Raw genomic sequence first — 27,087 nt, forward strand, 5'->3', positions numbered from 1 at the left:
ATCTACAAACATTGTAGCAGTTCTGTATTTGTTTACCAGCCAGAGTCCAAACACTTACGCAAGTTCATCTTCAGAATCATAACTAACGTGCATGTTATGAGAGGCCGCGACATCACTTGTTGACTGGAACAGCTTCAGAGTGCTGCTCCCAGAAGATGACTCTTTCCTTTTCTTCTTACCAAAAAACTTTTTGAAAGACTTGAACTTCGATTTCTTCTTTCCTAAGTGAAGAAACATAAAGAAGATGCAGCCAGCAGCACGCTTCTGAACAATGATAATTCCTTTCTCATTTCTGCATAAGTGGGTCTTTTTCCTGGAAAACACAATGCAGTCCGCTCCTGCATCAATGTGTTTCAAGACTACATTGATAGCATGAAATTACTATTATCTTGGAGAATCGACTGCAATGTTTATGACACACAAGAAATAACCTGTGGTGTAGAATCTTTCCTAATACAGTTTCTACTTGCCTCTTGAGATAATTACACTGTGAAGAGAAACTCTGGATCAACAGCCTGGGACACAGAGAAGAAATTACCACTTGGAAACCCACTGCCTTTGTTCAGCAAGCTAAACAGTGATGATGAGGACAGTGTTAGCAAAACCAATTTAAATGTAGAAAAGGCTTACATGGGTGGAATGTGCAGTGTAGGGAGGCTTTTAAAATGTCAATTTTATAATACATCCCAGAATATTCTGAATGCTAATTACAAGACTCAACAGATCACAAAGTATTAAACTAGAAATCAAGCAATAATCTTGAAAAGCAATGCTAGTCTTCTCAGTGAAGCAAGACCTGAATTAGGCTCAGTTGCAAGCTCTGTGAAGGAAACTACTTAAAATGGAATCAGTCTTTTGCACGAGACATCCCAGCAACTTGTGCCTGCCCTATATAAATTAGCATGACAGCGCTGTGAGGCATCACTGCCAGTATTTCACTTACTTGTTTGGTAAAGAAGTTAACTTGGTCACAAGATGCTACAAAAAATCTTATTTCAAGCGTCCAAAAATGTCAAAAATATAGCCACTCTTGGAGAAAAAGGGAAAATGCATTCTCTAAGCAAACAGATTCACTTCCATGATAGAGCTGAGGCATCAAAGCTGAAGAACTTTTCAACAAAACTCACAGCACCTTTCATTCACAGGGGAAGGGAACGACTCTACCTGAATTGTCCTCTCCATCTCCTTCAGTCTCTCGCATCTTAGGGTCCACTATCCTTGGGGAACTCATGTGACAGTCACTAAAGGAGGTAGAAAAAGCGTCAGTCATATCAACAAAGTAGCAGTATTTCACTTCGTAGCTGTATACAGGCAAGTTACTAAAATACAAAATACTATGCATGTAAATACAATATATGTCTAAATGCTTGTCTGTGTATTATATCTGCAAGTTGTGGCTATCCCGTCCCCGGCAATGTTCAAGGCCAGGTTGGATGGGGCTTTGAGCAACCTGGTCTAGTGGAAGCTGTCCCTGCCCATGGCATGGGGGCTGGAACCAGATGATCTTTAAGGTGCCTTCCAAGCCAAACCATTCTATCATTCCATGATAAATATACATAAAAATCAAAAAATATCCCATAGGATGAAGCTTATTCAGCAAAAGTATAATAAATTGCATAGAATATTTCTACTTTCATAAGACAATAGTATGTTAAGGTTCAATTAACTAGCCTCTCCTGCCTGAAAACAAGAGTTTGTGGGGATTCTCAAATGCTTCCAAAAGCATGCATTAGAGGAGGTGGGCTTCTTTGACTCTCCCTCTCTGCACCTGTTCAGGACCACAGACAAAATGTCTTTGTATTTACTACAGCTTTTGGGTAACTGGAAGTTCCAGGCCAGGCTGGATGGGGCTTTGAGCAATATGGTCTGGAGGTGTCCTTGCTTGTCCCTGCAGGGAGGTTGGAACTAGATGATCTTCAAGGTCCCTTCCAACCCGAACCATTCTGACACTATGATGAACATGTACAAGTAATATTAGTAAAGAACCATACATATTTTCCCTTTATTTATATCCAAATTTGAAGTATTCTACAGACTGTAGTTTTTCTTATTTTTTAAGCAATTTGTGAAAAGGTAACAACCCTTTTTATTCCTTTGTTCATACAGACAACAGAAAAATACAAGTAAAAATAAAACAATTCATTTTCTTCTCTCTTTGTTGCTTTTTGAGAGCACAATAGCACTTTGCTTGTTAAAGTTCCTAAATGAAAAAACATTTCCAAAACTCTACAAGTCCCAAGCCTTAATGGATGTCCTTGACTGGATGGTGAGCTAAATGCTGCAGGGTCACTCTCTGGGCTGTAATGGTGCCAGATGCTCCCACCACACACGGGTGGGAGGGTGAATGCACTGGGCTATTTTGATCCCCTGAAGTACCAGCAGAGTTAACTAACGAGGCTCGTGCATTCAAGGAGTTAGAAGTATGGAAATGAAACATTTATTACTCAAGTCTAAAACATGACGTGATGCCTGAACCGTCAGCAAGCACTTCAGCCTGGCTGTGATGACCAAATGCATGGACAGCAAAGGCACCTCAGCTACCCCCCAAGCTGGATGCACACAGTGGGTGTAAAACACCCCCTGCTACCACCCATCAGGAAACCAAATCAGAGTTAAGCACAAACACGAGGGTGAGCAATGTTTGGTCAAGGGCATGTGCCTTATGTAGGGACAATTCATAAAGAACTGCCCTAGAAAACAACAGACGTGGACGATACATATATTAGTAGTAAATGCCTGCAGGAGGTGACAGATACATATGCATTGTGCGCCTTGGCCTACCTAGTCGATAATTAAACAGGCTCAGGGTATCTCAGATTTAATCTGTCATGCTGCAACAGCAATGGCAGGAGTGCAAATCAGCACCTTGAAACCCTCAGCTGTTATATGCATGCCAGAGGTGGGATCCTACAGTATCTATATAAATGATGTATGCCATATCTCAGATCCCCAGTTGTGGCCCACTGACAATGCTCTGTTACACCCAGCTGCACTCAAGCAAGGGTGTATTTTTTTAATCCAAATGTTTATAGGCTATACTTCCCTAGTTCTGCATAGCAAATACACCTGGGGATAAATGCCCACACAATGGGACATGTTGGTTTGAAACATGAAGCTAAATATAAACACTTTCCCTCAGGCAAAATTCAAGCAAATATATTTCTGACACACCAGAAATGTGGTGTTGTCCTGTCCCAAAACTTGACAGCCGATTTTCTAGAGAATAAAACCAACTTTAATTAAAGTTACCTCCACCATAATGTAAGAGGAGGTTTGTGTGACTGATTTGTGACATCTGAGGTCACAAAGAGTGTTTCCACTGTGTGTGCCAAACATCTAGGGGTAGTAATACACGACCAGGGGTGCAGCATACATCTTGCTTAGGGGAGACAGAAGGATGCTGAACACTGATGAACTCTCTCCTTGCTAGCCATGCATCTTGAAGCAAGGTCCTCGCTCCCCTGCTGACCTCATGCAGCCATTCTTCAGCTCTGCCATGTTTTTGCTGTTTTCTAAGGTTATTTTATGAATTAAGGTGTCTTTTCAAAAAGTGCCCAAGACCTGGGGAAGGCAGCTCAGATCCACTGTGCTTTTGGGGATGTCTCTTGCAAGGGTGCAGCACAGGGAGCAGGGCTGGAGCACTAGCTTGTGAGGAGACAGGTCCTTGGCCAGTGTTTTGTGATTTGCTCTACTACTTATATACAACTTGTTGAGCATAACTTGCACAGCGTTAGTAGCTGAATTTGCTGAAGCCTTAGGCCGCAAGCTGTGAACTTTCATCTAGACATGTTGTACTTCTACCTAGTCAAGAAAAAGAAGGCCCCACAACCAGTTCAAGCTAGAAGATAAGGAAGCTATGTTAATTAACAGAAGCCGCAACCTTACATAGGAGAAGAGAAATGGCCCACATAGATACAATGAAAGGACCCAACAAAGAATGGGAAGACCCCAGACCCTAATATTACTATTGGTCTGAACTGTTGCACAAGGATTGGGTAATTTAGATTGTAAGGGTGTAATTGCCCTGGGATTTCTTTGTTCAAGATCACTCTTCAGAGGCACCCAGCTCAAACTATAGCTCTAGTAATAAAAACTACTTGCATAGAGGAATCTCTCTTTCATCTTATCAATTCAGCATAAACCTAGAGTCAAACCCTGTTACAGCAGCTGGCATGTGTAATTTCCATAACACCAAGTCCCACCACCACTGCCAGAGCCATCCCTGTATGGCTCCCCTGTGTTGCCTGTGGGAAGAGCTGGAAAGAGGTGGCTTCTTCACTGTGAGTAGCCTGCTGAAGGGATCCAGGAGGTGTGTGGGGAGGAAGGTCATCCAGGTAAGATGACTCTGGAGAAAAGCAGAAAGTGACCAAGGCGGAGGTCAGAGGTAGGCAGGGTGGAAGAAAAGTGGGTGCAAGTAGCAGTGGCCTTTGTCTCCTGTGCAGGAGCCCAGAGACTCTCATGTCCCCAGCAGGCCCACGGTTATTTTAAATCGCAGCAAATAAACCCTAGAAGTTTGGGCCAGGTGGGCAATACTGCTTCTGCAGTGAGGCAACTCTAAGGCTTTTATGAAACCTGCATCTCGACTCATCATGCAATTACAAAGATCAAGGAACTGTGCGGGCCTTTCACTGCCCAGAGCTTGTGAAGGGACATACCTTAGGTGTTCAGTTCAAAGGCCACTTTCCAGCCCAAGCCAGGGTTTGATGTGACTCTTCCAAGCCCATGCTGGCTGAGGCACAGGAGGAGGAGGCAGCAGCAGCCCTCACCACAATCACTATGTTGTATAAACATGCGCTGTGACAAGGACCACGAGGCGCCAGTGCCAAGGGTGCGGGAGGAGTTTTATGGCTGCTATCACCAAAGGAGATTTGTTTGCATCAGGGGATGAATGGGCACTCACTTCCTTACCCTGAGGACAGCGGGAGAAGGTCAGCAGGTGGCAGAAGGGACTGGAAGGAGTTGGGAAACCCTCGGCAGGCAGTGTGATGGTCGGGTTTTCAGAAAGATGCTTGAAAGACAACAGGTTAGTTTTTAGCAAACCTTGATTTTAAGCAATTACTGAAGCTGAGACTTAGCCACTTGCTTAAGTGTTTTGCCAAGTGATGGTTTCCACTGGAGCAATATGCCATCACAGCGCCAACAGATACTGGCCCCCACTTATCTCTGTACGCTGCCAGAGACCCCTTAGTGCTACTCTGCAAGCAGAGCACTGACCAGCTGAGCACCCCACCAAACCTAGCTGTACACAACCCCATTTACCTCTATCTTAGAATTCTTATAACATTTTTACTGACATGGGGAAAGTTATTTTTCCTTTTAAATGCTTCCTTTGCTGAACATTGTTAGAGAAACACTGGGTTTCACCTGCTCACCACCCACCCTATTTTCTTTCCCAAGTACATAAACTCAGACAACTGTTCTATCTATAGCTCCCCTTTTTTCATCCAGTATGACCTATTTTAACAATGTATTGAGGCAGGTTTATCAATCTTTCAGGCTTTTTCCTCAGTGTTTGTAACAAACCATGCACTATTAATACATTCATCATGGGAAAGACTTGATTAAAACATGGTATTTAAGAGGAGAAACAACAAAAAAATCCAGAGGCCAAAGTTTACCCCTGGTGTGACTATAACTGTTTGTCACTTCTCTGACGCAAACAGAGAATTGACTGTTTGCTGTGGAGCTAAATGATCTCTTCCTCAAAGCTTTGCTTACAACCTCTGACGGCCTGTAAGTTCAATAAAATGCTGATAAAAATCCAGCAGCTTTGAATCAGCACCCACCAACATGGGTGATATTCTTGTGCTTGATCTGGAGGCTCTGCTATGGAACGTAGTTGCTGATCTTTCTCATTTCCAGTTGCCCCAAGATTTACTGAAGTCCGTCGCTAAGCTAAACCATCCTGTGACCTGAAGACTCAGCAGGGTTCACAACCAAGAGGAGCAGCCTGCATCACTTCTCCCCTGTTAGCAAGGGCAGGATTTACCACACCACTAATACTTGTACACTCTTCCTCTTTGCTTCCTTTGTATTTTATGTGTGGTTTGTTTCACAGCAGACTCCTAGAGATACGTGCTTTATCAATTTATTATGTGATTTTATAAGCCCAAAATGCCACATGATAAATTGCTAAATATTACCCAAGCTTATAACAGTATTTTTTCTATATTGGACTTCTCCCAGCAGAGGCTTTCTCCACTTTCTTTCTTCCTTTCCATGCCCTTTCAAGATGAGCTAAGATACAAGAAATACTGTTGAGACTAGATCAGTGCAGAGAATAGAGAGAGAGTATGGCAACGCAATGGGGTTTTATTCCCCTTCCTATCCCTCCAAAATGTCAGTACATTCAAAAGTGTGTATCAAAAAATCACAGCTGAACCAAACTACAGCAGTTTACGCCTTTTATTTCTGTGTTGTGTTAAGAATCTTTCTAACAGACAAAGTAATGACTGAAGTGTTGGAATAGAAGAATACAGGCTCTTCAGGAAGGATGGGCAGGGGAGGAGTTGTGCTCCTCAGGGGTTGGTGTTGGGACCAGTGCAATTTAACATTATTGTTAGTGACATGCACCTGGGCAAAGACTGAGGCAAACTTTTCCTCATCCATCCCTCCTCTGAAGGCTTCACCTGAAGTAACGACACCGCCCACAAGCCACGTAGTCCTTTCGCCTTTCACATGGATGGCAGAAAAGGGACGGCTCAAAGTTTCCAGAGGGAGCAAGCCCAGGGTGCCCGCTGCGACCCTTGCCAGCAGCAGGCGCACCAGCAGAGCTTGCACACCTCTGGAGATGCCCAGCCCTCCGGAAGGTGCTCTAGTGAGAGCACCACCCAGGGCAGCCCCAGGGCACCACGCCTTGGCACAGCACAGGGCCAAAAGCGTGTGGTGATCACCTGCCTCCCAAGCAAAGGTTTATCTCTGCAGCTAAGAGAGACCGTTTGCTGAAGACATTGCGCAACAGGGTGTGGTAGAAGGAAGTGTAGGAGAGCAGGGTAAGAAGCTTGTGATGGAGAGGTATTTGTACAGCACAAGAAACCCTGCTGTTCAACACTTCTCTGCTCCGACCTTCTCCTGCTAACAGAAATCCCAGCATCAACCCCCGCTTCAAGCTCTCAAACTGCTTTGAGTGCTCCCAAGTGGTAACACGTGAGCCTAGCCAAAACCAAATCTCTCACAACATGCCCAATTATAAAATCCTTTCCAGAAGTCATCGATCATCTTGAGCTCATGTTACTAAGATAAACCTCTCCTCTCTCCCCTTCCCTTCTGCAACAGGAGGTCTAGGAAGCATAGTGAAGTGCTCCCTGTGAGCTGGAACTGCACATATGAGCCCAGGTATTTAGCAGTGGCCACATGAGTGAGATGCAGGTCTCCGGGAATCCAATTAGTTTGTATGAACAGATCCAAAAAGCTCACATAAAGGGACAGGAGAATTTGATAACAACTGCAACACCGTTTCCAAAGCCATACATCTTCCTGCTCCAGACCTCTCTTTATGTCAAAGGAGCACAGGTTTCAGTTTTTATTCAGTCTCCAACTTTAAAATCGAACAAATGCACCTGAGTGCACACTTACATACACATAGCCATCCTAGGAGCTTTATCTGGAGTCCCAGAAGTGTGATTGAAGTGCCACCCTGCTCTTCTGTCATGTCAGCACCTACACAGACTCTGTACATATTCTAGATGCATCCCCATACTTTTTGAGTTATTAAAACCCTTTTATTCAGAGAAGACATTTTCTGAGAAAACTGCACTGTTCTCCTCTACCAAATCAATATAAAATATCAGAGATAATCTTCATGCCAAACCAAGAAGAAAAACACCCTATCAATTTTTGTATACAACCTTGCCTTTTGTTTTCAAAGTTGGGCAAACAATCATCTCTTTCCATTTTCAACTGCTTTGAATGAGTAAACAAAAAGTAGTATTTTGCAAAGCCTCTGACTTCATGTGTTCCCTGCTTGTTGTAATAATTTAGTGTGGATGATGTTAGCGTCTACTTGTTTACGCTGACTGGTATCCATGGGGACATCATCTTCAAAATGTGGCATTTTCACAAATGGTTTGCTGTCTAAAACATGACAGTTCAATATCCATCTTCATCAGCCTCACACTGAACTTGGCAGAGCGCAGGTTCTTTCTGCACTGCTCTTCTTCCCTGCATTACTGGTTAGTAAAAGGGCTTCTTCCCCTCCTTGTGACTGACATTTTTCTCCAGCTACCACAATCCTTGTAGCATGCTGTCACGCTATCATAAAATCTGTATATTGTGCAACCACAATGGTGTGGTGAGAGCTTGTGTGCCACTCCTCATGCTTAGAGCAGGGCTGGCTGTGAGTAGCTTTGCTACGAGCACTCCCTCCCTGGCTAGCACCCAGCCTGAACACAGTCAGTGCCCTCCCCTTTAAAACTCTACCTTTTAAGGATCCTCCCATCCTCTTCCCAGTCACTGTCAAAATGAACAGAGCCAGCTGTGAGTGATTTGCCCTTTCTCTCAGAAATTACTAAAAAGAGTTAGCTGTATCAACACATCACCTCTTCCAGTGCTGCTCCTCGTGCTAGAGTTTGCTGTTACTCCACCTCCAACATCACTGGCAGCAGAGGAATAGTAAGATGTGGCATAGGGACCAGCTACATGTAACTACTGACATACTACTATCTCTTTGCAGCAGCCCTTTCTTTGCAATACTCACATTTATCACTCAGATCCCCTGTTGCATCCTGTGTAAGCATAAGGTGGTGCCCAGTGTCCTTGTGATCATTGACAGAAGAGACATCAAGGGATGTCAAGTAATAAAAGACCTGCTAAACGGAATACAGGAAATGGGAGATAAGATAGAGCCCACTGCATGGACACCCCTTCTCAACCATTGTGCAAACAGGGTGAAAACTGCTATGACCAGCATGTTGGACTTCACAGGCTATGACAGGAAAAGCAGAAGAGGCAGCAGGTGCATCTTCCCAAGCCTTTCAATGCATTTTCTGGGGGTTCGGATGTCTTCACTTACTTCTTTCACTGCTGTTGGGCAGCGTGTGCTTTCCTTTGCCTAAACAGACCAAACCCTCCTCTTGTGCATCTGTCCCTGTTACCCCACAGGCTGGGCAGATCCTCATGTCAGATCCTCACCAGCCCTTCTGCTGTGCCCCTGCCAACAGCACATTCCTTTCCCTATTACACATGTCCAATGAATTGGGAGAGTGTGTAGGGGGAACCCTGCTCTCTCTACCTGTTTTTTTTTTTCCCAAGAATTGACTGACCTTCCTTCCCCAGCATTCCTGAGAGGCAGGGAATGGAAACACTCCATAAAATAAACTTTCCTCCCAAGCAGCTTTTGAAGGGCAAGCTTTTTAGTTTTATTCTTAAAAAGGCACATTGCAACAGAAGACACAAACCTAACTGCTCAGAACTGGGCACCACTGGGATTGCCCAGTCTGATATCCCGGATAGGGCAGGGAATAGGCTGCTCCCCAGAAGGGTGAAAGGAACTCTGCTTCCCTGATAGGGCTCAGTAACCTGAGGGTATACACTTTGTCAAAGGTCGTATTTTGTTCAGGAGAAAAGCCTTATCTTGCATGATTTCTTTAAACAGGAAGAAAAAACAGAACAACAACAACAAGTAAAACCAAACAGCCCTACATAAGAATTAAAGGGGGGGGAAGGGGTAGCTCCATTAGTGAAAGAATAAAGCAAACTCATGTGAAATGTCGTATTCCTATGGAGTAACCCTTTTCTTCATGCTTTCAGTTGCCTATTTTTTTGTGATTTAATAGAGGAGCCAGGAGATCTATTCTACCACACATTATTATTAAACGACTTGTTAGAGTACTAAAGACACATTGGCTCTCTTTCTTCTTTCTCAGCATGCAGGGATAATACAAGTGGAGCTGTTTTACACAAAGGCACAAGACCCCCCTCGGCCAGCACCCTACCAGCTATCCTCTACCATATTTAGGAACACAAACAGCTTGACATACTACCTGAGTTTTAGGCTTCTATTAGCCATCTTTTCTGACAGAAGCACACTCTGTACCTTTAAATAATACCGAGTGTTCACACAGAGTACTTTGGCTAATAATGTTCTGCAGAAGTTCGTCTTTTCTGTACAGCAGCAGGCTCACGTCACTCAGAGTCAAGGGTCAGTGAAGTATTAAAAATTCACTGTGCCTCTCCTTGCGAAGCAATAGAAAAGAAAGTAAAATGTCTTGCTTTAGTTAGAACAAAATTACATTTGATTTTACATGTCGCAATTGCAATTATCCTTGAATTCAGCACTGGGAACATTCCTGAAGCTATTTCACAGAAATAACTACACCAGGTCTTTTGGTATTCAAAATGAGTAGAAATATCAACATTATTGTAAAGTCTCAGTGCCTTCAAATTCAATGAACTATAACAGGGCTTTCATTGATCCTGCCTTCCTTTTTGGAACCACGAATACAGTACATTTTCTATATAACTATGTACACACACACACTCACTTTGTGGCAAAGGAAGAATAAGACTCACCTGGAACTACAGCAAGCCCTGAGAAACAGTGCACTTACACCTGCTGCCCTCTCAATTAGCCTATCGTAAGCGTATTCTTGTACAGTGCAGAGGTTAATGGGTGTTTAAGATGCAGAAAGTGCTTAGAACTACCCAGAATAAGATCAGCTTTATCTGCTGTTCTGAAGAAAACTCAGTGGGCCAAGTTAACCAAACAATGAAGGCAACCACTAACATCAATGCTGATTTTCACCCAATTTTCATCCTCTCTAAGCCCATCTATACTGCATGGAGTATTTACTCTCAGGTTCATAATGTTTTGTGTACTTAACAGTGTCATTTCATTTTAGATTTCTTTAAAAGTTTATCACAAATCTTTTAAAATATCATGTTAATCCAAACATAGTATATAGCTATATCCCAGGCCTAATTCCAAATACTTTACCATTATGTGTGACGAAAAATACAGTCTGCTTTGGCCAAACACAAGTTGATGGGGAAAGTGCATGAACTAAAATGACTAGACTGGGTTTTTCCCAGTTCCTTGGGAATTCCTGTGCTGGAAGGATAAAATAATTATTAGTATCATCTATGAACCACATGCAGAAGAGTTTTAGTATTGGGTATTTAAAGTAGAGAAAAAAGAAAGTAGGGAATGCAAAGAGAATGAATTAAATATTCTAAGAGAAACCTGAGCCCTTCCAGGGAGAGATACACTAGCCTACCAGCTGAGACTAGCCAGAACATAGCAGCAGCTTGATTTCCAGGAGCTGCTCATGCAAGGTGCCGTCAGAGGCCCTCAGTGTTCCCTCAGCTTTGCCTCATTTCAGCCCACGCCAATCTGCCAAACTGGCTGCAGCTGTGTGCTAACCTGGAGTCACCTCGGATGCAGGTATAACAAGAAGCCATGTCTTCAGCCCAGGGACTGGTTCGCCTTCCTGGGTCATCCTAGCACGAAGGAGCAGTGAGGATGGAGTGAGATCCAAGTGCAGCTGTGGGTAGGCAGTGGGAGGTGGTCAGAAAAGGGAACATCTTCCACTGTATTCCCTCTGTGGGGCTCTGACTGCAGACTCAGAAGCCAGCTCCCTCCCCAGCATCCACACAGACTGTCCAAGAGGCACAGCCACTGTCAGTGCAATCTCAATCCTCTGAAATTTCCCCAGGCACCAGTGCTCACATATTTCAGCAATAACCGCTACCTTGTAAACACATTCCACATTCCTGTTGCATTAAACCCCAGAGGCCAAATGCAAAGCTGAACGGCCTCTTGTCTAACTGTTGTATGAGGCTCCCTCTGAAGGGGTACACGTGGCAGGCTTTTAATTGGAAAGGACCTTGTTTAGCCTCTTTTGACCTTTCCTAATGCAGTCCCTCTTGGCTTTCAACGGATAATCGTTTTCGTGAGCCCGGATGGGAGGCAGGTGAGCCATGGGCTCCTTCCTATTTCCTCCACTCAGATCACTTCCAGAAAAACAGAGCACAAGATTTGTAAGGCAAGGTCACAGCAATACAGGAGTACTGCAGGGGTTTCAGGTGCGGGAGTCCAGTTAAGTTGGACAGTCTTCCTAACCCAAGTAATTTCTTACATGAACAGGCTGGAAGATTGTTTTTCCGACCATGCCACAATAAACATTATTGCTGAGTCCTTTCATCTTTGCTCAGAACCTTCCTCCACAGCCTGTAAAGAAAATACCATCAGGATTTCACGAAAGTAAGAGCCCTAATTTTTTGTCATTTACTCCCTCATGACATGCACTTGCAAACTTTTCATCCTTACTATCCATTGAGGACATATTTTGTGTTTGAAAGACAGACGATATTTTCCTGTAGCTCTTCTCTCACCATATACTTGCTGGTCTGTGCTGCAAACCACACTCTGTGCTCCAAAACAAGCATATGATCAAATGGAAAGAACTGCCACTTGTTCAGATTCTCGTTTCCCCCTTTGCTCCTTCCCTGCAGCAATAACCTCAGTGAAAACCACCTCTGGCTAGTCACGCTCCATGTTTCACCTCCAGCTGGCGCTTCAGACTTGCAGACTTTTAGATGTCAATACCCTGAATGCTACTTAATAGTTTTTACTGCTGCTTTGTCAGAAGTCCAGAGCCAAGTTTCTAGTGTGCCCTACACCACCTGAACAAGTTCTCTCATTCCTTTGGAGTGGAAAGGAGAAAGCATTTGCATGTGCAAATCTGTCCAGGATGAGTACAGTGAGCATGTGTGCTCATATATTCAGAAGATTATATGCAAAAATGTCACATGCAGAATAAAATGAGGAGAGGGGACTGGAGAAAGTACAAGAAAGGACAGCACTGGAGAGCTCAGACCTTCCCTGACAGTGTTTATTACAGTAAGGGACATAGTCACTGAGAGGGCTACTGCTCCTCATCTATCCAGAGCAGCAGAATATACTACCAATCACAGTGTCATACCAACTGTGCATCTAGCCCCGGCAGCACTGTCATCTTCAAAGCAGAGCAGGAGGACAGGTGATAAACGTCACTGTATAATGCTGCTACTCCTCAGGTTTAATTTCCTAAGGAAATTTACTCTATCCTCCTCTGACCTGAGAAGCACTTTCCTTGTGAAACACCTCGATAGTGTAACATGCTTTTTATCCATGGCTGCATCTCCCTCCAGGCAATGGAGGAAAGAAGACACTTCAGCTAGTAATAGGTCTAAACCACGTCACTCTGAAGAGACCTCTTTGCGAAGGATAGATGGGTTATCTAACAGCTCATGGTTAGGTGCTCTGCATTCCCATCCCCACCATCCTACCCTGCATGCTGAGTAATCTCCAAAGACTACACAGGAACCTGAAAACATCTCTAAAGAGGTAAGAAAGAAAAGACCCATTTGGAGACTTATCCCATTCGTCCCCAGGCTCTCTTTGAATATACCACAAATGTTTTACTTCAATACTCAACAGCCTGATGAGATGCAGGTCATTAATTTATGACTATGACAAGATTATTATGGTTAAGTTAACATGTGCAGGCACTTAACTAACTCCTGTTGGGAAATATTTGCCATTAATTCAAAAATTTCCTGCCTGCAATTTGACAAATACAGTGCAAGTGAGCTGCAGAAATCCAGCATGACATAAAGAGCTCTCATCTGCCATCACCCTTGCACGTGACTCTATGGTACTTGAGCTGTGCCTGCTTCAAAGAGCACAGCAAAATGTACTGCAGTATTCATAAATTAAATGGCATTGGAATTCAGATGCTAGAAAACTCTAACTATGCTCTTCCAGACACAGAAAAAAGGAGCAGAGAGGCACTCAACCTCCCCATGGGGAGCAAAAGGGCAATCACTGGGAGAAAGGGTGGCAGCACAGCATTTCTAATTAAACCTCAGGAAGCAAAGCTGTGCGAGCAAAAGCTGCTTGTGTGGGCTTTCCTCTCACCTCCTGTGGGTCTGCCATGATCCCAACTAAGTCAGGTGGCGCAGAGTAAAACCACTGACGTGGTTTCACTCAGGAGCAACCTGCCAGGCAGGGCACAGATATTCAGGGCCATCTCACCATCCCAGGGTGAGGGGACTCCCTGCCTCCAGCTGCTGTGCTTTGCTTGCTTTCCCAGGGAGGTAGATTTAGATTAGGTATTAGGAAAAAAAAATCTTCACTCTGAGGGTCGTGAGGCACTGGCACAGGCTGCCCAGAGAAGCTGCGGCTGCCCCATCCCTTGCAGTGTTCAAGGCCAGATTGGACAGGGCTTGGAGGAACCTGGTCTAGTGCAAGGTGTTCTTGCCCATGGCAGGAGGGTTGGAACTGGATGAGCTTTAAGGTCCCTTCCAAGCCAAACCATTCTATACTTCTATGAGGCAGGTGACAAATCTGTGTGTACAGAGTTAGTTACAACAACAAATCAAAACTCACTTCTAAAATAACGGTGGTACCTTTGAAGGGTCCCAGCATTTTTGCCTTTTATTGATCCCATGGGCAGGTCCAAAGTCACTGATGAATCATTTTTCCCACAAAGGCTCTTTAGCTGTCTTTTTTCAAGACCTATCACTGTCAGACACCTCCCACCTATCAGCCCCTTCCCAGTGGCTCCACGCACTGCTTTGACTTTTTCAGTTTTCTCAGTCCCAAGGAATGGTATGTCTTGGTACACTTCAATCTTTGTCTTTCACACAGGTGTATCAGGATAAAACTTTGGGACATGCTATGAGAGGGGAGAACAAACACTCCATGTAACCCTTTCACAGGCTGATTAAAGTCTTATTTTGAAAACTATTCCATTTTTTCTCAGCACTTTGACTGAAATGCTATTCCAGAACTCTGTGATGGCTAGAAATTCCTAGTCAAAACGAACAGTCTATACCTCTTTATTTTTGTGCCAATGCAATACTTTCATTGAAGCAGCATTTCTCTCCTGACACAGGTATTGAGAGAAGATGGCCATCTCCCCTTTCAGCCTTTATCTGCAAAGCCAAACATGGCACCTTAATTTCTTCCCAGAGAAATCTCTCCAATCTCCTGGCCATTTTACCCTTCTCTGCATCCATCCCACCACAACCTCACCTTCTCTGGCAGCCAGATGCTCACAGCAGGACACTGGATCCCAGGAGGCCCCTATAGCTAGACGACACAAAGGTCACTCTTGGATTGAAGCTTCCCAGCTCCTAGTTAGACTTGTACAGGTTGGCAGAGGGCAGAGAGGAAAGCATTCACCTTCCACCTCTAGCTCATTCTCTACTCCGAGGACATGTTTGAGCCATTTATCATCAAGAAAATCTGGGTGTCCAGACACCCAGATCACTGATGCTGGCTGCCAACATCAAACTACAGGATCCATTCCAGCTTCTTTTCAAACCCCAAAGTGCCAGCGTATGCTCCCTTGGCTGGACTTGCAAGGGCCCAGCCATCTGTGTTTGTACAGAGCATCTCTGGAGTAGGTGTAAAGGGAAAATATTTTGCCTTTTACATACAGTTGGCAAATGTACTCGCTCAAGCTTGAGGAAAATCTGACCCTCTTTGCCGAGGGGCCCCCTTCCTTTTCACATCTTTTTTTCAGACATTTTAAAAATATTTGTGAGTCATGGAAAATGGCAGGGAATTCGATGTCTAGCAAAGCTCCCAGCTCTGGCAGAAGAGCGCTAATAAGAGGACACTATAAGGCTTTGTGAACAGAGGAAAGATCAGTAAGATCCCAGACTGCCGGACAGCTTAATCTCTCGGGTCCCACGCTATCATCTGAGGGTGCTGCTTCACTAGAAAAGCTAGATCAAAGTGACTAAAGAGGTTTCTGCTGTTAACTGTCTCCTCAAAGTTGTTGACCTTGAGAGCAGAACAATTAAATGAAATGTGAAGCACCTCCTCAAACAGATATGTCTCCTTCTCTGTCCTACATCACCTAAACACACAGTAGTGTGAAGTTACACACTTGGGAGAGCCTTTTGTAATAAAGAACATCCTGAACTGCACAACGATCCTGCTGTGGTGCAGATTTTTTCTCTCTTCTGAAGTGGACACATACGCTGTGTGTCCTAGCAATCGATGTTTGTGCTTTCCCATGTGTATGATACAGGAAAAAAAGCCTGGGATACCAAATTGCACATTCACACTTTGAAAAGCAGCTGCTGTATCAGGTATGCAATGTGAGACTCTGGGAATTGTTTTTCTGAATACTAAGTGTGGAAAATATCAATTGAAACTGCACTTACTCGGCCTCTCTGAAGAAATCAGCTCCTGAATGCCTTAGAGTTAGCACTCAAATTTAACAGCTTCATATTAGAGATAATTAAAATATATGGCTTACAAATAATCTGGTCTTTTAAGTCCCTATTCAGAATCCACCACTACAGCCTCCTATGTAAAAAAACCTATGAACTTGCAATGTACCTGTCCAAGAGATGTACAGCCAGATCTTTGGCTGACGTCATTTGTCAGGCCTCTGGTGAAGTTAATTGGAGCTGTACCAAATCATACCAATAAAGAGCTGAAACATAATGTTTATAAACTTCTGAAAAACGCAAGTTACATAGTTTGTATTCAGCTGGATAAAGTCCATGTCACTGATCCACCTGGACTGTGGATGCAATCCATGTTTTTCAAAATATGAGAAGTGTATTCACTGTGAGGAGTGGTCCTCCAGAAAACTATCATCCCAGCCCTGTACCAGCACTAAATACGGACATACTCTGGGTTAATTCCCACCATCTTTGCCATCTGTGAGTAGAGAAGGTCACAACAGAAAAAAGACAATTTTATTTTTCCTAAATTATTTTCTAGAACAGCATATTGCTTTAATTTCAAATTTGTCAAAGGGGTTCTACTTGTAATTTATCAAAGGAAAACAAAAAGCAGTAAGAAATCTCATTGTGTTACCAACCAGAAGCAACGATTGCCTGCCTCTGCAGACAATATACAATTAGAGGGACTTGCTGCTTCCCATTTTGTAAATGTGCTATGAGGAGCCAGTTGCAGCAAGTGTGGTAACTAGTAACTCTTGATCACTTAAGGATTTCTCTTTAGCTAATCCTACAATAAATTCACTAGAGAAGTTCAGAGGTTGTTTTCAACACCCTATAAACAGACACCACAAGGAACCGGGGAAGACAGTTCATCTTTCCACTTAACTTTTTACTTACCATCCAATGAAACTTTAATAAGTACAAAGGCAGGTCAATACTCCCACAACTGAATGTTGTGCATCTGTGTAACCAAGAAACACATTACACCTGTAGGAAAACAACCTTTAAAGCACTCAGACAGAAACTTTCTTCAGCTGCTTACCTGCGTACGCTCCTGTTTGCCAGGTTCAACATAACACAAAAAGGCTACTGGTGTTTCAAAAGGGATCTGTCATGTCTCCAGACATTTAAATGGTGCCACAAACACCACAGGCGCTTTCAAGTGTGCATGGAGGAAAGTTTTGCTTAGGTTCAGCTTGGATATGCACCCTATGGCTCATCAGCCATGCTCTGCCTTCCCGAACAGTGAGTTAGTAGGACTGCTCCGATCCCTTCACCAAGTGATCCCTGTATCTAACGCCCGGGAGGAGTCAGTCAGAGGAGAAACCACGAGTATCCCCCAGTTGCTAGGAAACAAGCAGGGAGATCCTGACCTGAATTTTTAGTGGAGGCTGATGTTGCTCAGGAAGTGTAAGCTGGGTCCTTCCTGGAAAGTCACAGGCTTGCTGAAAAGTTGCTCCTGGCTTTGCAAAGGCAACCCCGAGCACCACCCAGGGTAAAGGGACAGCAGCTGAGCTGTTTTCATGACAAAAAGGGCACCTGTGGTGAAAACAGGAAATGCTCGTGCAAAAACAGAGGGCAAATTTTCTATTCTCTGTGCCAATTAACCTCAAAATGGGAACTCTGTATTTCAAATTTGGTCTTTAGATAAAGTGGGAGAAACCACGCACCATGTGCACAGCCTCAATGTTAACAAATGCAATAACAGAGCATTAAACGTGTGAAAATCAAAAAATTAAGGTTATCTCAGACATGTGTGCTACGAAACATAATTCAAAGGCAAACTCATAACACAGAAAACTAAAGAGAAACAAATCAGGAAAGATAATGGTGACACAACAACTCTTCATTTTCATACCTTTTAAATATTTTTAGCTATTGCTATGCCACTGTATTAATTATTCTATTTAGCTTGCAACCTCCTCAGCCTGCATTTGCTAAAAGATGAAAAGTAAGAGCTGAATCAGACCTAAAGAACTAAAGTGCCTCTGGGTTCCCTAGATGGGGTATACCTGACCCTAGTTATCCTGTACAGTGGAAGGAAATAATGACTCCTCAAATGCAGCATAATGTAAATGTCTCACGCAGACACGATTATCTGAGAAAAATGCCTGTTTGCTTTCTACTGACACCAAGGAACATCCATCCTCTTCGCAAAACTGGCATAAAGCGATGCTATGCACACCAGACATGGCACAGCTTCTGCCTGCTGGAGGGGCTGGTGAGGCCTGGAGGAACGAGGGGTGTTAGTGCAGAAACAAGTCCTGTCATTCCATCCACGTGTGAGCGGCTCCTTCCCTGCTTGGGTGGATGCTTCCAGTCCTGGACAGGAATACCTGTGAGGACCTGCAGCCCAGCCAATGCAGTAGCTGCAGTATCATCTTCGTAGAGCACACTGGGTGAGAGATTTGCCACAGGTATACCTACCACCCCTGCTACCACACAAGCAAAAGAGGGGTCTCGGGCACAGGAGGACAGGCCTCTCATGTCTGCAAAAGTCCAGCCATGACCTTAAAAAGGAATTCCTCCACAATTTGATAGCCTTTTATCTGTTAAAACCTATGTTTTAATGGAAGGAAAATGCACACAAGTGTCTTTGCCAGACCATTTCAGCTGTGCAATGCACACCTAATGCTTACTCCTAATGTGTGTAGTGTACCCCCCAAAAGGCATTCTTTTCGTTCAGTGGCCCAATACAGCTGTGTTGAACACAGGGCCAGGGTCAGGGTCAGGCAACAGTCTCTTAGCTAGGCTTGAAATCTCTCCGTCCCTCATAAATGTCCGTATTTACTCAGGGAATCAGTCTATCCCTGAAGCAATTATAACTGCCCAAAAGCAGATGAATATTATGGTGCTTCAAGCACCTTTCTGAGCAAGAGCCAAGGCCTGACACGTTGACAGGAAAATCACAGTTCTTTTGCTCATTTCCTTTCTCTCATCTTTTTGAAGAAAGAGGAAGAGCTCAGTATTAAGTCCAATCTCAAAAGCACTTAAATTTCCACACAAAACAGTTATGGATGTCATGACCCAGGGAGCAGCAAAGCTGAATTAATTCAGGTTTTAAAGATGGTCATAATAAGAAAATCTCTATAGGTAGCCAAGCATCATTTGGAGGAAGCAAACTGAAAATTTAAGACGTTAAATCACCTGCTGCTAAAGACAAGCTTATCAGTTAGATGATCAGAATACTGTGCAAGTCAGAAACCACAGCTCTGTGCAGTGCAGCTGCATTCAAAGTAGTGCAAGTATTCTGAAACAACTTTCTTTATGAAAGGCCATCTTAAAGATACTATCACCAGACGGCAAAATTATGCAGAGAACCTACCCACAGAAATATCTGTGCTTTAGACAGTGCCAGATTCGTTTTCTACTAAAGATTCTTCTTTTGCAAACCAAGTAGAGTCACTTCAGTGCATTTTCTTTTTCCTAAAGACTCTTCCAAATGGCCTCAATGTTCAGCAACGCAACAAGCCAACACTAAATTGTCTAAACTAATTGTCCCCTTTCAGGGACAAGAATTTCACATGTGACAGGGGAGATGACATACGAGAAAAATACTTCTGGCTTTTTCTGTATACAAACTGAAGGAAGGACTGTATACACAGACAAGCACTGCCATGTGGGTAGAAAGCCATGGGAGATACCTGTTGGTGAAGACAACAATGATTCAGGTAGGTGCCAGAATCCAGTGATCTTCTGGCCACAGATGAGCAAACAGTTCAGTCAGTGACTTGCCAGTGACACTCTTGGCAAAGCTGCCAATTGTTCTATCGCCACTCATTTTCCTAGGTATTTTCAAACATAACCTAAATGCTGTGAAGACTCAATGTCAGTTTCAGACTTTTTCTGTGCAGAGAAGGGGGTGTGAATGGTACATGGAGCAGAGTGGGAACAGGCAATAAAAGCGTAAATGGCAAAGAAAGTGCAGTTTTATATCAAAGTTAAAAAAAAAATGTAGATAGGAACAATGCCGCTGGAAATGCTGATTCAAGGGAGAGCCCAAACTGGGCATCTTTATTCCCTCTTAATATTTCCTCTGGTCATGTCTTGAACAGTAAGAACACGTGAGTGGTAAAACAGATCTGGGTGGGGTACAGAAAAGCCATTTCATAGTGTTAAAAATAACCCGTCACATCTTCCTATTATCTAAGCTGGCATAACTCCACCAGCTTCATTTTATGCCAGCTTAAGATCTGGCATGCAAATGCACTAAGAGGACTAAGACGAAGGTGGCAGTTCCTCTTACATGCTTCACTTTGCCTGCAGGCAGGTTTCAGCAAGGCACATGTCTGTTCTAGGGGAAGATACTTAGTGAAGGATTTAATCTTCCTGATGCATACACAAAGATGCTAAAGTACCTAACCCATCAAACACACTTTGCAACAAAATATATTGTTAAAAATTTGCTTTACTCAGCTATGCATTTGTACAACACAGTTCAAAATTGGACACAGAAAGTCAAATGCTGCTGTCCAAATCTCCAGGCCAAGGTACAGCTTTGCAGTTAACTGAGATAGTACATAATCCAGTCACATCTCCACACACATCAGTAACACAGTACTGAGAAGTCTCCTGGTTGTTCAGATGCAGAAGGAGCTACGTGAAACACTGATTCACGCTGATGAATTGTAACCAAGCAACACTGCCAGCATCCCTCCAGCCCATTGTTCATCTGAGCTGGGGAGAATAGCAGCAGAACAGCACTGAAAACCTGCCAAACTCCAACTTCCCCAATTAAAGGATACCATCCCTCTAACACTAGATATAGCAAATTCTTTAACCAAAACATAACAGAAATAAACTGCTACTTCCCTCTCAGTAAAAAGATAGTGATAATCCTGAAGGCGCCAAATTAATTCCTGTGTGTCCATGACTCTCTTGTAAATAATCTTTACAAAAGAAATAGTTCAAATTTACTTTACACAAAAAGCACAGGGCAATGAATTATTCATCTGAGCAGAGGGACAGAAATACTGCCTTTTTGTTAGGCTGGCTATTGGATGCTGAGGGAAACTAAAGACAACTTTCTCAGCTACAATAACCACTAACAACACAGATGAGATGAAAAGGAAGTAGATACTTGAAAAATTCATCCAGTGAGAGCTGGCAACCATTTTGCATTTAAGTGTCTGCAACTGAGAGTTAACACACAAAATACAGACACTCCATCATCATTGACAAGAACCTTTCTATCAATGGAGGCACTAAAAAATGACAATACTGAATGTTTTGCTTTTATTGCAGTTAGCTCTGAGTGGTGACATTATCTGTTCTGTTTAATGCCATGGACCTGGACATCAAGACCAAAATTCATCGTAAAGTGGTCCACCATTGCTCTTAATGGGAATAAGAAAATGACAGTCTGTCAATAGAACTGCTTGTTACTAGAGGTCCTGAATTCTCAAGATGTGCCACAGTCATTCCCCCCATTTTATTGAGGGGGGGGGGAAGACGGGACACGGGGAGGGGGATGGGATGGGGGGGAGTGTATCTATGAGTTAAGAATAAGACACTAGTTCTCATAATGTAAAAGGCTAATAGCTGTGTGCATTTCTCAGAGTATAAAAACCAAAGCACTGACCTGTAAAATAGAAATAGTAATAACATCTGCTAGACTTCTGGGATCTGAAAACACATTCCCTGAGACCAAGTTTCCAAAAGAAAGGCTGGGCACTTATGTAAGATACCACTTCCATTTTCAATGAACTACGCTTCTCTTTTGAAACTCTTGTTAAAAGCCTGAGTGCAAAACCACATACATCTCTCTTTGGGAATAAAAGCAATACAGTGAAGCAACAACTGCCATGGCATTGGCACAAAACCAGATTTATCAATACCTTTCAGCATTTGGGATATACTGGATCACATTCCTTATTTACTCCCTGTTCTTCCTTTTCTACAAACCAGATTCCTAGATGTGGTCTTCTCATAGAGTGGCTTGGGTTAAGAAGGGACCTTAAAGATCACCTAGTTCTGAACTGCCAATGGCAGGGACATTATTTGTCAATCCCATCATGGGGAATCAAGCAGTCCTGTATTCACTATTCTCTGTGGAGTACTATCAGAATCTCACATAGGCAGTAATGGTGCTGCTGCTTCACCTCTCTGCTTGGCAGTTTAGGGTCTTATGTAAGTTCTCAAGGCTGCCAAAGGACTTTTTACAGGGTCAAAGTCAGCTCCGCGTGGCATGAGTTGCCACCAGCTTCCTCTCAGTTGTGAACAGATATTTGAAGCAGAACTTGGTCTCATCTTCTTCCTTCCCCTCATATGTCTGCCAGATGGCTTTATTTAATGTCTATTCCCTAGACTGGCTCTTAGATTGATTTTTTTTCCTCTACATTTGCCATCTGCTGGTCCAAACAGCTAAATGATACACTCACTTTTCAATCTCATGGCATTGATTCATTCTTGCTGTCAACTTCGCATCCAAAATAGTATGGCATGCAGACCGGCAGATCTGGGTTAGGCCTTGCTCCACCAACAGGAGTTTTCTCCTTGTGCCTTTGAGAGCTGTTACCACAGGAACAAAGTTGTAAAAGGCAAGTAAGCACAAAGCCAAAATGAAAGACAAGTACTGAGAGGAACTAAACCATATTGTCTAACAATGGAAAGTGTCCTGTGTGGCTGCTATTGCCTGGAAGCTGGATTTTTACCCCAGCAGCTGGAGATATGTGGCCTTGTGCAAACAGAAGACATCATGTCATGCAGCAGCTAAAGGCAGAGAATTGCACGTGAACTTCCAAAAGCAAAAAATGCTCTGTGGAAAAAAAACCACCTTGGATTAGATCCTCCAAATTGTCTTCCAAAGCCTTGCTCTTTTCAGTGACAATGCATGGGGGCTCTTGTGAAATAACTGATGTGAATATGGGTAGCATGTCTGTGCCCTGCAGGGTACCAACCCTGAGCAGCACTTCAAAGAAGAGGGAAAGGCCAGGACAGAACCCCACAAAACTTCAACAGCAGCTGGTTGGAAAGGGTGTGGGGAACATGAGAGGGGCAGAAGGAAGGGAAAGATGCTGAGAAGTCTTGCTATGACCCCACCTGAATACCTAACAGCAAGGTATTACTAAGTTGCCTGAATGCACGTGTTTTACCCATCTTGTTACTTTAAACTCAGAGTTTTTTTAGAGATGGTTCCGTCTCTTGAGTGTTTGCACAGTTGAAAGCACAATAGCTCCTTGTGCTGGCTGAGTCCTGTGAATGCCACGAGAATACAGTTAAATAATAAGAGCAGTAAAAAGCCTGGTGCTATTCATACTTGAGATCTTGCATGGCTCTGGACAAATCATAGCCACAGCAACACTCTCAACAAACACATTTTCTAGTCCTCTCATTATTGTTGCTCTCTCTTAAAGGTATATAAAAGACAGAGAAAAACCCATCCCTTTCATGAAAAAATATTCATTTCATTTCAAATCTGAATGCCACAAAGGACCAACAGTTTATCCAAACTGTCCAAGTGAACAAAAGCTTTAGAACTCCTAGTTCAGTGCTTCTCTGTATGCTTAAACTTGCATATATACTTGCCTTTTTCTGCTTCTCTTGTGGTTTTGGTGCCCCAGCTGACATCTGAACAGCCTGCCTGCTCTCAGGTTTGCATCCCACAGTGAAGTAAGTGGGAACAGTGTGAGGTCTGCAGTGTCTAAATCCCTTAATGTTCAGACAAATGCTGACGCTACAGTGCTGCTCCTAGTTTTCCAGAGCTTCTAACTTCAGTTATGAAACCAATAAACCTATCCCAGCTGCTCAGTGTCCTTGGTCTCAGCAGCTCTGATTCCCTAATTACCCAGTGAGTGTCAAATCAAGTGCAATTAGACTCAAACACAACTGAAGAACAAGCTGTATGAATTATTTTGCAATGCAAATTCCTTCAGTACTGAACTGTACGGCACTGACCCTCCTGCTCCAGGCCCTCGTGCCATCTGACACTTCATACACAGCCCAGGCTTCAAGGGAGTGGTGCTGAGAAACAGATTTCTTGAAATTCCCAAGCTGTTTCATGTTCTTCACATTACTGGTTCACAATCAGATTTCTGGTTGTCACCACCATGAATGGAAGGATGATTAAAATTCAGTGACAAGTTATGAAATGTTACATCTGCTCAAGAAGGTAGAACAACCAGCCAAAAATAATGCATCACAGAAATGTGTAAAACAGCACCAGATCTAGCCAGAGCCAGCACAAGCCAGGTCTGTATTTGAAAGCTGAACTGGTACAGATGTTAGTAGGTGTACTGAATAAAGGACAGGAAGACTGTACCACCAGACTGCATGTCCATGGCAACCAAGGAAGGATCTCCTGGGGAAATGAGGGGTGACATGGGGAATAAAAGAGCCTTAGTCTTTTCTCCTTTGTGTTAGGGCTAAATAGCTTTCACGTTACACAGTAAAATGATTTAGGTTTGGGCCATGTTCACTCCCAGATAACAAAAGCAGTAAGGAAAAAGGACAGCATGGCATCTTCAGTCCTCAGAGGGCTTCTCTAGCTTGCACTGTGGCCCATGTCCTGCATGCTCACAGCTATTATTCCACCTAGGCAGCATTTGATACAAACACACCCAGCCATACTACAAACAACCCATTATAATTTACACCATACAGTATAGTAACCAAGACATACACTGGAGGCATGCAAGCTCATGAAAGGCACAAGAGCCTGCTATGCAGCTATCAGTACACAGCATTTAGGTACAAATCAGAATCATTTAGTTTGGAAGAGACCTTTAAGATGATTAAATCCAACCATTAAACAGCACTGCAAAGTACCAGTAAAGCTCATTTCTCTTTGTGTATACAAGTTTATTCTGAATACATTTATGATGATATCATTGCGTCTGCTATAGGCAAGGTTAAACAGTATTTACTCTTATAACTACTTGTAAAAGTTCTACTACTGTTGAAGGACAACATTCACAGAAAGAATTAGCAATCACATAAACAATGAAATGATTAGTAACTCCATACAATGCATGATGATATCAGTCTTCCCCCACATGCACCTAGTCTGATGATTCAAAGCTCCCGCTCTGCTGTGTACCCAAACGACCCTTGCAGAATCACCACCTCTCTCCATTTCCTTCCAGTTATCATTGCTGTGGCTTACACTGAGTTGAGCCCATGTGGACTCACTGCTGGGTACCTGCATGCTGAGCTGACAGGAAGGAAACCAAACAGAACAAAAGAAAGAGGCTCCATCTACCCTGCTGCCATATGTAACCTCTGAAGTAGCAGGATGAAAAATTATCACAGTTACTTTTAATAATCTCATTTTCTTATTCTTCCCTGCCACAAATTTCAGTTTATTCCATTTGTGAGTCTGACAGTGCTCTGCATGTGGTCCATCTCTCTGGCTCATTCCTGGTGCAGGTTCTACCTGGGCTTCCCTACAGGCACGAAACAATGACATCAAAAAGAGAAGGTGAGAGAAAGAAAACCAAGGCAATAGAACCTTAACATACTCAAAAAGCCATCTGAACATCCAAATAGGAACAGAAAGCTCTTTTTAAGTATCTTGTTTCCATGCTATACTATCTACATGGTATTTATTGTAATTGTTTGTTCTAAAATAAGTTGGGCATGGTACTAAATATTGTACGATTTCATATCATATAGCAGAGCTAACTGCTTGCCTAATCTGGAATAGATTCTTAAATTCTACAGTGCCTTTAAGAAAATGGGGCTTAAGTACCTTTTATTTCTCTAATGACATATAAACCCTGGAAAAAAGCAGTTTCCTCTCTATTTCAGTTGGTTTTGAAAGTCTTAGAATTGACAGTTGTATGTAAACAACTTATACCTTCCCTTTTACAACCACCCGAAATCAGCATTGATTTATGCAGCACAGTGTCTTTATATCTTGATTAAGTTCCCTTCAGGCTTTCACCGTAAGCCAGTGATATTTTATTAGAGATAACAGTGATACTTGCATTAATTTTCTTCATCATATTCAGTTGCTTGTGACTTTGGCAGGTGGTATAAATTCTAGGTCCTTTCTGCAGGAAGGCAATAGGATGAATAGCTTTTGATGGTGTTTTTAGGTCCATCCCATATGCAAGAGGCAGGTTACAGATGCACAATGAACCTTGGTTCTGACAAAGTCAAGTTTGTGCTTTGACTCAGCAGAGTAAATAACACTCTTTTCAAACAGTCTGCACAAAGTTGTCAGGGCGTTCTGGTTTAATACACAGCACATTATCAGACATTACATATCCAACATAATTGGTTTCTGAAGTGGTTTCCCCTTGGTGTTTGATAATTTGCTGCTGCTAAGCAAAGAGACTAAGAGTTTAAGAAGAAATGGCAGTAAGACTCGTTAAAGTTTGAAGTTCATTTTGATTAAGAACCTTTTTGTGTAAGCAGACCACTTGCATGTTCTTATCGCAGTAGTTCTCTCACCTACACTAGCAAATGGCTTTTGCTTCCTTACCCTAACCTATTAAAGCAGATATTCTCTCCAGATCAGGCTGTACAGACCTCTTGTAGAAGACAGTATTTTAATCACACAACAGCAGACTCTTGGGCCAAGCTAATCCAAGCTCCCAGCTTTAGTTCAAATCTGATAGCAAAGTACACAGAGTTAGGATGACGCTGAGTGCTACTGTAAATTCCAGCCTAATTCCATCCTGAAGAGTAGATGGAGTGATCACTTACAAGTACTATGATGTATGTTGGTCAGTTTACTTTGCCTTATGCTTCAGAAATAGAAGCTGTTAAAATAACAACTAATCAGATAAGAAAAGCTAGTAGGAAATGAGGCTTTACAATGTGGAGATGCAGCTGACAGAATTTAGTGCTGTGGGAGCAGATGTGGTTGGAAAAACAATGAAATACTTTTCAGCAGAGTTTGCAAGTCTGTTTTGCGGAGATGGAGTCAGGACACCCCTGCTGAAAGCTCCAACC

The 27,087-nt window shown here is 43.1% G+C and overlaps 1 protein-coding gene across 9 annotated transcripts in view; it reads right to left on the reverse strand.

Moving 5' to 3' along the window:
• CRACDL (CRACD like) overlaps positions 1-27,087 on the reverse strand; it is a 66,231-nt gene that overhangs the window by 26,136 nt on the left and 13,008 nt on the right. For 5 of the 9 annotated variants that reach the window (XM_061377857.1, XM_061377855.1, XM_061377856.1 and 2 more), the window contains exons 1-3: positions 17,231-17,358; positions 1,165-1,241; positions 59-221 (exon numbers count right to left, since the gene is read on the reverse strand). In XM_061377857.1, coding sequence (XP_061233841.1) covers positions 59-221; positions 1,165-1,241; positions 17,231-17,262 — 272 coding nt within the window. In that variant the 5' untranslated portion in view covers positions 17,263-17,358. Of the gene's footprint in view, positions 1-58; positions 222-1,164; positions 1,242-17,085; positions 17,176-17,230; positions 17,359-27,087 lie in introns of those variants that run through there. The other 4 variants (XM_061377851.1, XM_061377854.1, XM_061377853.1 and 1 more) reach the window with 2 other exon arrangements.

Source organism: Neopsephotus bourkii, unplaced genomic scaffold, assembly GCF_033783945.1.
Source record: "Neopsephotus bourkii isolate Nb327-2 ecotype Australia unplaced genomic scaffold, CSIRO-AGI_Nbou_v1 NB_1760, whole genome shotgun sequence".
Taxonomy (NCBI): Eukaryota; Metazoa; Chordata; class Aves; order Psittaciformes; family Psittacidae; genus Neopsephotus; species Neopsephotus bourkii.